Source organism: Lepidochelys olivacea, assembly GCF_965140295.1.
Source record: "Lepidochelys olivacea isolate rLepOli2 genome assembly, chromosome: 5".
NCBI lineage: Eukaryota > Metazoa > Chordata > Testudines > Cheloniidae > Lepidochelys > Lepidochelys olivacea.
The window spans coordinates 26,561,625-26,574,620 of record NC_140415.1 but is presented as its reverse complement, the minus strand read 5'-3'; the positions used below and the strand labels follow the sequence as shown (position 1 = coordinate 26,574,620).

Genomic DNA, 12,996 nt, shown 5'->3' with positions numbered 1-12,996 from the left:
GCTGCTTTGCTGAGCCCTGGCTCTGGGTTCGAGGAGGACTGAGAACCATCTGTTACTCCTGCCCAGTTTCCTGCTTTAGGAGGAGCTATGTAGAATCGAGGAGCAGGCTTAAAATGCTTTCTTCAGGGGGCTGGCGTATGAAGCCCCAGGGACTTCAGAGTCGCCATTGAGTCCTTTAGGCTGTGGAGCTTAGTGTCTGTTTGCTCCGAAAAGAGGCCTATGTAGTCAAACAGCAACTCCTGAATGGTCTGCTGGACCTTGTGCGGGAGTCCCAACACCTGAAGCCATGAACTCCTTCTCATGGCTATGGCTGTTGCCATGATATGGATTGCCAAGTCTGCAGAATCTAAGGAGGCCTGTAAGGAGATCCTTGCAACGACCTTGCCTTCCTCGAGGACCGCAGCAAACTCAGAGCAAGAGTCCATAGGCGCTGACTTCATGAGGAGTAATTTTAGCCTAAAGTCCCTCTCCTTCTTAGTTCTTGAGTGGAAGTTTCTACAGATTTTGCACTTCTCAGTCCAATGGGCTTCCCTCAAACACTTTAAACAGGAGTTGTGTCAGTCTCCCTTTGGCATAGGCTCCAGACGGGACCCAAATGGCTTAAACCCTTGAGACCAAGGCATGCCCTGGTCCCCAGGAGGGGAAACGTGGTGTGGGAAACCCCCAACTGAAACTTCTTACTAACTAAGAACTGTTTGAACTAATACTAAGTTTTAAACTATTTACAGATACAACTGGAAAAAGTCCACTAGAGGATTGCTTGCTGTAGCAAGAAAAGAGCCGCTCCAACGACCGTCACTGGCGGTAAGAAGGAACTGAAGAGGCGGCGGATCGGCAGGAACCTATATACACCACCATGAAGGCTTGACTCCAGAAGGCTCCACAGCCAACCAGACAGGTACCGCTAAGGGGCAAACCTTCCGATGACTGTGCACATGGACGTGCACACCTACTTGGAATCGACATGAGTAACCACTCAAAGGAGAATAATAATTTTTGTTTTACAGTGTCTTTCTTTTAACACTCTTAAAACACTTGATATGTAATAGTATATAAGGAGTACTACTGTAAGAATACTATGCCAACCGTTTCACATTATAGGAATAAACATTTTAAAAGTTTATCAGAGTGGGAGAAACATTAGAATATAAAAATTATATGCCAAAATTCCTTTAAAGAGAAATTTTCACCATCAGGAAAAACTGAAACGGTTGTATCTTATTTAAAACTGAGACTCAATTGAAGTAGCAAGGAAAATTACCAGATAATGCTTATTGTTTAATCAAAGATTATTTCCTCTACTCTTCACTCTTTTTATATGATACAGCATTTAAATTATAATGCTAAATCTGTGACATTAGCATTTCCTATGACAGAGGTCAAACACAGGATTACGACTTCAGGAGCAACCAGACATATTGGGTGAAGGAGAAAGCTCTTGTATAACATACAGCTGAATTGGCACAGCCACACAAGGGTAATTTAAATCTCCCTAAGATTTAGTGTTGTCTAATGGGGTAGTTTTTGCAGAACATATTTTTGCATATAATCTTTTCCGGAATAACTCACACAAAATTGTGTGCCCATGCAACCAGCTTTAACCTACTTAATTTTGAATCAGTGTCCACAGGGCACTGAGTTTTTTCAAAATAAGCACACAGCATTTTGGGCAGATAGCCCATGATGCATTTTCTTGCTTCTGGGCTCTGTGCATTCTGGGATTATTGCCATGATATATTGTGGGATACCTACCAAAAGTCACTGCAATTTTGAGACCGGGGGGTGAAACTAGCAAATTCCCAGGATTCATCTGTCTTTTGCAATTTAGTGAAATTCTCAAATTACTGTCATGTGGGGAATACTGCTGTGAATGGTGATCTTGAGTCATAAATACAAAGAGGCTAATGCACTTGCATTTGTGGTCATGCAGCCAGATGGCTTTGGAAGTCAGCTGCCACACCGATTTAGATAGAAGAAAAAGATGAAATTGAGCAGCTACTAGAGGATTAACTTTTCTTGGAGCAGCTTCCCTTGGTGGAGTACCATTTCTGGGCCAGGGAAACTAGCACTAACTGGTGGGAAAGGATAGTACTCCAAACCTAGGATGACCAGCAGAATTTCTGGATGACCAAGGCTACTTTCTTAGAGATCTGTTCAGCACTCACTCCAGAGCTCCAGCAGCAGCACACCCCTATGACACATCTCTTCAGCATGGAAAAACATTTGACCATTGCCATTGGACGTTAGCAGTAAGGATTGGCAATCGGTCAGTGCCTAACCAGTTCGGTGCTGAGAGATCAACTATCCGGACTGTTGTCATGGAAGCATGCTCTGCTATAAATCTTGGCAATGCACAATTTATTGATAGATTTGTAGGGCTGGGGTTCCTAATTTGTACTGGGGCTATTGATGGGACCTCACATACCTATTCTTTGCCCCCCACTCCAGGACTCAGAGTTCATCAATAGAAAGGGCTATTTATCTATGATGCTCCATGGCCTGTCTGGTCACTGTGGAAGGCTCACCAATATCAATGTAGGTGGCCTGGAAAAGTCAGGAATGCTAGGATTTTTAGAAACTTTCGAAACCCATCTTACCCCATGCTTCCCTGGCTTATGAAGCCTTACAGAAGTGTTGATTCCCAGGGCAGGTAGACAGACTTGTGCCAGCTCTGTTTGAGCTAGAACACTAAAAATAGCAAATAGCATTATGGATGTTGCGGCCTCAGTGGTGGCTCAGGCTAGCTTCCCAAGTCCAAGCCCACCCAGTCCCCCAGGTCTGAGTTCGAGTGACTAGACTGAGCTGCTACCCGTATCATAATATCCACACTGCTATTTTTATTGAGCTAACTTGAACAGAGCCATTGCAACTCTCTTTATCCATGCTGGGAATCACACCTCCCAGCTGCAGTGGAGACATATGCTTACTGGACACTTGGATAATAGAAAGGGCCTCTAATTATATCCTGAGTAGCTGCAGAATGACAGTGGAGTGTGCATTTGAAAGGCTGAGTGGGAGATGGAGGTGCTCTATAACAAGGCTGGAGGCTGCTGAGCAAAATCTGCCTTGTGTTATTATAACCGCTTTCTTTTGCACATCTGTGAGAGAAAGGAAAAGAGCCTCACTTATGAGCACAATAAAGAGGCACAGAAACTTTTGGAATGTTATAAACAGTCAGAGAGGCTGCCTCTCCAAACCGCAGCAAATAATCAGGACGACAGGGTGAGGGATGCCTTGTGCTCCTACTTTGAGACTACGAGTTTAAATGGTGACATGAAATATTATCATTAGATCCGGATTTCTTTAGTTTTTGTACAAGGATTTTATTAAATGCAAGATAATTATGCCTTTTAAAGCTTTGTGCAATGATTTCATGAGGAGGCCTTTATGATGTTTCCGGCTGTTATGGGATAAACTCACCTGCAGTGCACCCCTTAGCTCCAGGACACAACACTCCAGAGTTTCTTCCACTCTAGTACTCCCTGTAGGCTGTCTGCCTTTGTGCGCCACTCAGCGCTCTGGCTGATAAGTGGCTAGTTCAGACTCCTTCTTAGGTAACAAAAGTCCACATGCAATCCAAAGTCACCAGTGAATCAACCTATCTTCTGAGCTCTGTGCTCAACCACTTCCTGAATTCCATTGCCTTTCCTTGGCTCTGTTATCAAGCACTGCCCCACTTTAGCATCTTCCTAAAGGCTCTAGCCTTCAGCAGTCTTTGGCACTTGGATCTTTCACAGGAGCCTGCCTGTCTGAACTCCCTCAGCCTATTTATAAGCCTAGGTCTCTCAAGGTATCTCCTGATCCTTCTTTAGTTCTGACCTCTCTGGCTGACAAGTAACTACCTCATTAGCACACAGATGAAGTGAATTTGACTAATGGGGCCTTTAACTCTTCCTAGTCCAAGATGGAGTTCTACAATCACACTAGCATAAGGTTAAATTTTATTAAACCATGTTGAAAATTTGTCAATAACAACCATTATATAATGCAAATAGAAGAAACTTTCCCTATTAATAGCAATTCTACAGAAATATTTTCTGCATCAAACACCTAAACACTAAGTCACTTAACTTGTGTACTTACTCGCATAAAATGCTACACTAATTTTTTAAATAGCAGAAAACATCACAGTATTGAACAAATAACTAATTCCTTGCAACTTTTGTACTATTTGAGTTATGGCACTATTACAGAGCAGGCTTGACTACCACTACATTAATTAAGAGTAAGGCTACAATTCTTTCACGGAGATTGCGGAAGTCATGGATTCCATGACTTTCCGCGACCTCTGTGACTTCCACTGTGGCTGGTGCGGCTGACTTCGGGGCCACCCGAGCAGTGGCCACTGTGGCTGGTCCCACAGACTGCCCAAGCAGAGATCCAGGGGGCTGTCCAGGGGCCAGCTGCACCAGCTACTGCTCAGGCAGCCCCAGGGGGTGCCCTGGGGACCACCCAAGAAGCAGTCCTGGGACAGCTGTAGGTCATCCACAGAGCGGTCCCAGGGCCCAGCCAACACAGAGCACTGGAGCAGGGCCCCCCAGAAACAGAGATTTAGTCAGGGGTATTTTTGGTAAAAATCATCGACAGATCATGGGCTGTGAATTTTTATTTATTGCCCATGACCTGTCCGTGACTTCTACCAAAAATACGCATGACTAAATCTTAGCCTTAATTAAAAGACAATAGTAACCCATGATCTGGATTGTCCCTTGCAAGATTTGCCCTTGAGGGAACCTTCAATGCATACATCTCCTCCATCAAGCATGGAAGGGGGACTCAACCACTTCTTTAACATCATTCCATGGACCTGAACAGCCCACTTGTTGGGAAAGGGGCAGAAATTGGGTGGACCAGGAAGAGGAGTGACTGGGCTGGATGCTTATCACTAACTCTCTAGCCCTCTGAAGATTTTCTAAATAGGACACAGAGCCTGGGGGGGCTGTATTAGCCTTTATGCTGAACCTCACCCTCACTGCGGTCTGGGGATGTCTCCACGCAGATTGGAACATTGCTGCTAAAGAGACCCAAGAGAGCGGTGCTGCCTTGGGCTAAAGCTGGCACAGAAACAGGGAGCCCTGGCCTCCCAAACAACCACCATTTTTGAGGGATGGGCTCCGTATTCTTTTCCATGGAAAGGTAATCATTTTGAGGGATGGGCTCCCAAGAAGAAAATGTGGTGGGAACTCTGTGAGGTTATCTTCACAAATTTTCTTCCAGAACTCCTTCCTTGCAGGTTTTACCAGTGGGGAGGATTACATGGCTCCATATATCCAGCTTCTGAAAAATTTCCTACTTGAAACTTCTATTTGCATACCTTCACTTAGTCTCACTTATATTTCTAGCTAGGTACATAATTACAGGTTTGTTTGTCTATTTGTTATTGTCCCTTTGAAAGTCACATAAACAGTCAAAAACCAAGCACAGACATGTAACACAAGTAGAGGAAATGCAGATAATTACTATGGACCCAGACTGCTTGTCCTATAACTATTCCACTTTTGTTCCCACTGTAAAGCTCTTTAAGGAACAGATAAATCATATTTATAGAATTATTTGCTTGATCTCATTAAGAAATTAATGCATCTTATGGACTTGTAGGTTTTTATAACAATCATTAATAAACCATGTAAAATCTAAACCCCTACATTTATGTACTGAAAATTATGTTCTGTAGAAGTTAGCCATCTGTGTCAGACATTACCTGAAGTTTCTCAAACTTCTTTTGCTGGTTGGTAGTCTTGCAAGTGAAGTGAAAATTTCCTCCAGAATCAACTGTCTATGTTTTTCATACCTCGAGAACACCTGTTATCAGTTACAGGATACAAATATATATGTACAAAAATAATGATTAAGTTTTACAGAAAACCAAAATAGCTTATTACTATTTTTTTCAAAACAAACAGCTTTCCATATTTGTATTCACTAAAATATTCACAACTTGTTTTTTATATTTTTAAGTGATAGACAGGTATCTGAGTAACATACTGTTTTTTCAATACATGGGGGCGGGCAGTTCAGTTTAGCTATTCTTCTGTTTAGACAGGCTTTGATTTTAAAAACATTGAACATATTGCCTCTCTAAAGGTTGAAGATATAGAATGAAACAAACTTGCTTCTTAAACTGCAAGCTTTCTGAGAGGGTTTTTCTGTTTTCGTAATATAATGGTCCTTAAAATTTTATTTTTCTGTGAATCACTTTGCAACATGGATTCCCCTCCACCCACATTTTCCAAAGAAAACCATTTCACATATACTTTTTATCAGGATAATTGCTATTCCTAGCTCTGTATTTTATACCAATGCACAGCTCCAGAAACTACGGTGATGAAAAAAAATAAATCAAATAAACCTGGAAAATACATTAAGGAAAATCATGTTGCTAAGGTTCCTTTGAGAACAGGACAGGAGACAGTGAGGGTTTTTAAAATATTTTTATTAAAAACTAAAAAGTGTACCACTTAAGAAAAAGGCAGGGATAGAGCTTTGATTTTGATTCTGTGATCATATTATATGAGCATGCTTGATTGTTGAGAAGGCCAAAAGAGCTCCTATACGATAGAAGTCACAGCTCTTAGGAAGTCAAACTGTGGTTTGAAACTAGCACAAAAATTAACTTTGCAGTATAGTCTAATTATTCTAATCTATACGATTTAGAATTAATCCGTGTCCAAACATGTTTATGACCATGACTGTCAAAGAAATGGTGAAAAATATAGAGATTGAATGTGTATTTTTATCTCATGACACGAATTTACCATGGGTACAGGATTTTACAAGAAGGATCAGATCCTTAACCAGAAATGTGGAAAAAAAAATCCTAGTTTCCAAGATTGCTGTTCTATCTATGTAAAATTTATGGTAACTCAAAAGCAAAGTGGTAGCCATCTTAAACTTTCTTTTCATTTGCTACTTTGTTAGAGTATTAACTTTATTTTCAGGATGTATTTTATAAGCCTATTTTATTAAAATACATTTATTTTTAATGGAAAATATTATTGATATTGTTCAGTCTAAATACAGACTTTACAACCCTCAGAAGTAAGCTGCATGCACGGTTGGCAAAGATAACTAAGGACTTGTTCACATCAGGACATACCGCGGAATAGTAATCCAGTGGATTAAGATAAATCGCAAAAGGTGATGTAGTGCAGCATAGCAGAGTCCACATGGAGAGTTATTGTGAAAAACTATTGTGCTTTAAGGTCACACCCTATCTTATTTCACAATAGCTTCCCCATGTAGACAAGCCCTATCATCATTATGCTGGAGAGGGGGAAATAACAGACACTAAGGTCTGAAAAGAAATGAGTTCTCCAAGTTCATACAAACATTCAAGTGATTTAATTTAAACCTAAAAAGTGAAAAAAACAAAACAGCTATGCAAATAAAATTGGTTGCATGATTTTTTCTGCTGGGTTGACCTTGCTTGAACTTTGTGTGTTTGGAATGAGGTAAGAGTCACAATCCAGCCAGAGCTACAGTTTTAAGTCCAGTTCTATTCTGAAATATCACTACAAAAATGGTACCTTTTTACTCAACAGATCTACATCTGTATATTCAGTTACTTCTGATTACATTAAAATATCAATATACAATAGTGAGATGAGGATGTCAGACGTTTTTATGTTGTAAATCCAAGGACAAAATAAAAAAGAGAAAGAAACAAAAGAGTTTGGTGTAAACAGTGTAGAAAGTGCTACTTATTTGGGATAATTCTCTTAAGAACGCTAAGTATAAAATTATTTGAATACAATACTTGTGGAGGGCAAAATTGTTTACAATCTTTTTAGTTATAATATTGTATATCTGAAGTTTTCTTTTAATTATTTGGTTTTAGTGGGAATGTCCCATTTGATTTCTTACCATAAACTAATCTGCAAACCAAAGAGGATCAAGTAAATTAAAAAAAGAAAAGGAGTACTTGTGGCACCTTAGAGACTAACCAATTTATTTGAGCATGAGCTTTCGTGAGCTACAGCTCACTTCATCAGATGCATGCCGTGGAAACTGCAGCAGACTTTATATATACACAGAGAATATGAAAAAATACCTCCTCCCACCCCATTGTCCAGCTGGTAATAGCTTATCTAAAGTGATCATCAGGTGGGCCATTTCCAGCACAAATCCAGGTTTTCTCACCCTCCACCCCCCCACACAAATTCACTCTCCTGCTGGTGATAGCCCATCCAAAGTGACAACTCTTTACACAATGTGCATGATAATAAAGTTGGGCCATTTTGTGTGTGTGGTTTTTGGGAGGGGGGTGAAGGGGTGAGAGAACCTGGATTTGTGCAGGAAATGGCCCAACTTTATTATCATGCACATTGTGTAAAGAGTTGTCACTTTGGATGGGCTATCACCAGCAGGAGAGTGAATTTGTGTGGGGGGGTGGAGGGTGAGAAAACCTGGATTTGTGCTGGAAATGGCCCACCTGATGATCACTTTAGATAAGCTATTACCAGCTGGACAATGGGGTGGGAGGAGGTATTTTTTCATATTCTCTGTGTATATATAAAGTCTGCTGCAGTTTCCACGGCATGCATCTGATGAAGTGAGCTGTAGCTCACGAAAGCTCATGCTCAAATAAATTGGTTAGTCTCTAAGGTGCCACAAGTACTCCTTTTCTTTTTGCGAATACAGACTAACACGGCTGTTACTCTGAAGTAAATTAAACTATGTTCCTCCATTGTGATGTTAAAAATATACAATGTGCAGAATAAAATGAGTTCAAAATTCAAATTCTTAACTAGAATGGAAAAAATGCACTGGTGGGGAGATGAAATGGATGAACTAATGTCTCTTTCCATGTGTACGTTTTATTTTTCAACAGCAATATCACTAAATCCTTAAGCTTGTTCATAGATTAAAAAAGTACTCACTGCAGTCACTAGTTTGATGGCGCATAACTGGAGCTCACTGACATTTTCTACAAAAAAAGGTGTTATTCCCATTGAGGATACCTACCAAAAGGAGGGAAAAACAGTAAATACATATTCTTTCCATTAAAGTGATATGTAAACTCTGACATAACAGAGTATAATTAAATACATTCACTGCTTCATAGGTACATCTTGTTTGCTATTCGTAAAATGATGTTACATTTTTAATCTTAATTTTATAATAAATCCACTAAAGACTTGCAGATTAAATATTAAATGTATCTCTCTCTGTTTAGCTGGACTACTTTTTTAATAGTGTTATTAAAATATTAAACATTTTTTAAAAATTACACATTTTAAGATCACTAGCAAGACAGTTAAAATAATAAAGTTACAATACTATGACTATAGAAGTCATTCTGATAATTTACCTTAGCCACTGAACTAGATTGTATTTGGTTTACATTTAATGTTATTGCCAAGGTAGTCAAACTTCAGAATCACTTTGAAAAAAAAAAAAAAACATTCTCAAATGGAAATTCTTTTGATGAAACTTGCCTGAAGAATAGTTGTGTCAGTAAGGAGCTGTATCTCTAGCAATTCTGCCAAACTGCTAACAATGTCACATACTTTATTATACAGCATCACTATGACCCTCTGCTTGTGTGTGGAACATTTGGCACGCTTTGCTTTTGAACTTAAAACACCTCCTAGAGAATAAAATAAAATAAAATAATAAAATGATGCATCTACAAGCCTGTCAGTTACAAAGAACAAAATGATTTTCTTAAAAAAAAAAAAAAGAAAGAAAAAAAAGGTACTTTATAATTTTTGTTAGCACAAAATGCTGATAGAAAAGTAATCTCTTTTTAACAGCACTAATTTGGAAAAACAAGAATTGTTATTGCAGACCATTTTTAAATAATTTTTGTGGATTGTTGGGCCAAGATTTTCAATATGGTACTAACAGTTAGTCTCCTACATCCATATATTATTAGAGCTTGTTGGCAATTTTCGACCAGAATGAATTTCTTATAGAAAATTCCGTTTTTCACAAAATTGAAATTTACCACACAGACATTTCTTATTTGCGGGCTGGAAAAATTGAAATGACGACTCCTTGGCTGCCTGCCTTGAAGAGTTTTGTCAATTTCATTTTCTGAGGTGAAATTAGTAAGAGCCTTCCGGGAGGACTGCCAAGACTGAATGCTCTATCTTTCTGCCTCCCCAACTATTAGCCTCCCCGCTGCCCCACAGCTCCATCTGGCAGATTGCTGGGGCTCTCAATCCTCCCACCCACCTAGCTCTGGGGAGGCAAAGAGCCAGGGCGCTCAGCCTTACCACTTCTCCCGCAGCACAGGAGCCGGTGAGGCTCAGCACACCAGCTATCTTAAGCAAAGTAAGCTGTAATGGGATAAGAGGGAAGGTCCTCTCATGGATCAATAACTGGTTAGAAGGTAGGAAACAAAGGGTAGGAATAAATGGTCAGTTTTCAGAATGGAGAGAGGTAAATAGTGTTGTCCCCCAAGGGTCTGTACTGGGACCACTATTATTCAACATATTCAGAAATTATCTGGAAAAAGGGGTAAACAGTGAGGCTGCAAAATTTGAAGATGATACTAAACTACTGCAGATAGTTAAGTCTAAAGCAGACTGCAGAAAGTTACGAAGGGATCTCACAAAACTGGGTGACAGGGCAACAAAATGGCAGATTAAATTAAATATTGGTAAATGCAAAGTAATGCACATTGGAAAACATAATCCCAACTTCATATAAAATGAAGGTATCTAAATTAGCTGCTACCAATCAAGAACAAGATCTTGGAGTCATTGTGGATAGTTCTCTGAAAACATCCACTCAAAGTGCAGCAGCAATCAAAAAAGTGAACAGAATGTTGGGAATCGTTAAGAAAGGGATCGATAATAAGACAGAAAATATCATATTGCCTCTATTTAAATCTATGGTACACCTACATCTTGAATATTGCGTGCAGATGTGGTAGCCTCATCTCAAAAAATATATACTGAAATTGGAAAAGGTTCAGAAAAGGGCAACAAAAATGATTAGGGGTCTGGAACAGCTTCCATGTGAGAAGAGATCAATAAAACTGAGATTTTTCAGTTTAGGAAAGAGACGACTAAGCAGGAATATGACAGAGGTCTATAAAATCAGGACAGGTATGGAGAAAGTAAATAAGGAAGTGTTATTTACTTCTTCTCAAAACACAAGAACTAGGGGTCACCAAATGAAATTAATAGGCAGCAGGTTTAAAACAGACAAAAGGAAGTATTTCTTCATACAACGCCCAGTCAAACTGTGGAACTCTTTGCCAGAGGATGTTGTGAAGGCCAAGACTATAACAGGGTTAAAAAAAGAACTAGATAAGTTCATGGAGAATAGGTTCATCAATGGCTATTAGCCAGGATGGGCAGGGATGGTATCCCTAGCTTCTGTTTGCCAGAAGCTGGGAATGGGCGACAGGGGATGTATCTCTTGATGATTACCTGTTCTGTTCATTCCCTCTGAAGCATCTGGCATTGGCCACTGTCAGAAGACAGGCTACTGGGCTTGATGGACCTTTGGTCTGATCCGGTATGACTGTTCTTATGTTATTTACCTCTTTGGCTCCCAAAACTGTGAAGGAAGGTGTGGAGGCTGAGCAGCCAGGCTCCGCTTCATAGGAAGTTTAAGTGAGGGGTAGGGGATGAGGCAGATGGATAGGCTCAGTGCTCCAGCTCTCTGCCTCTCCAGAAGTACAGTTGGAAAACTCTCTTGAAACAGCATTTTTCTTGAAATACCTTCCCATGAAAAATTTTGCATTTCTGACTTTTTGTCCCCGTTCAGGACAATTTTTTTTCCCCCAAAATGCAAAAAATTTTGCAGGAAGGGATTTCCATTTTCTGGCCACCTCTTGTATCATGTACTTCAACAAACAGTCTGATTTCAAAAGTACTGACCATTAAGTGGCTCCTGATAATTGAAATAAATGGAAGCTGCTGGGTATTCAGGAATCATGAACACCAGACTACTTATTTAGGCACATAATATATGAATGTAAAAGTCTCATTTTAGGCACCAGCTTCTAGTTAGTTAGGTCTTGCCACTGAAGTATGTATGGACCTTTCATGTCACACACTGTTTGGTTCAGAGGAGGATGGGTTTCATTTCCCCTGTCATTTTGGGCTACAATTTACAATTGTAAATTGCTTTTTTCTCAAAATCATATGAAGCATTCAGTCATCCTTTATTCAGAGGACACTGGAAACGGGTGTCTCAAGATTAACTCTTGAATGTAGTGAACTGCATAACAGTGTCAAGGGATGTCAAGTTGTTTGCACAATACACTTAACAGAACTGGTCACATTTAAAATTGTATGCAGCACATTCGCTTACATGCAATCTCATTTATTTATTAACATACTAACCACCATGAGGATCCACTCTGTAGACAGGATCATACTGAGGATAAAGGGTATTCTGCAAATGAAATTTAGTGTACTGAATAACTCTTTCTATTACATCCTCAATATACACAGCTTTAGGCATATTTGGTGATGTCATTATGTTGATCGCGGTAAGACAGGCATCTGCAGACTTTGTGACTCTCTCCATAATCAGATCTCTCCACAATCTTTCCTCATCTTCAGTGTCATTATTCTACAATGAAAAACAGAAAGTTATATACGTTTTCTAAAAAATATGCATTAAGACAAAATTAATTCTGAGTTTTCACAAATACATATTATATTTCTGTATATTACAGGTTAACCCTGCTGAATAATATATACTACAAAAGAAGATTTTATAAATATATATACTAAAACATTATATGACATTTATAATCAGAGTGCTGTGCCTATATTATAAATGTAAAATGTATTTTATTAGCTGGAAAGTAGAATTTTTTTTTATAATATCTCCCTAAACCAGAATGAGATATTAAGGACATGTAATCACCTAAAGGCCCACAGGTTATATTTTTCATGGGTAATTAACATTAACAGAAATTTCTACATTCATCAATAAAGACTGAATTACTTCAAGCAAAAATTCTATTAATTGATCTAATAATTCTTTATTATTTTTAGATGCACAGTACGATGTTGAGTTTTGTGA

General features: G+C 39.2%; 1 protein-coding gene across 4 annotated transcripts in view; it reads right to left on the bottom strand.

Moving 5' to 3' along the window:
- NIPBL (NIPBL cohesin loading factor) overlaps positions 1–12,996 on the bottom strand; it is a 294,436-nt gene that overhangs the window by 64,631 nt on the left and 216,809 nt on the right. For all 4 annotated transcript variants that reach the window (XM_084629342.1, XM_084629343.1, XM_084629345.1 and 1 more), the window contains 4 exons: positions 12,306–12,537; positions 9,438–9,589; positions 8,880–8,960; positions 5,702–5,802 (listed from right to left, as the gene is read on the bottom strand). In XM_084629342.1, coding sequence (XP_084485468.1) covers positions 5,702–5,802; positions 8,880–8,960; positions 9,438–9,589; positions 12,306–12,537 — 566 coding nt within the window. The remainder of the gene's footprint in view (positions 1–5,701; positions 5,803–8,879; positions 8,961–9,437; positions 9,590–12,305; positions 12,538–12,996) is intronic.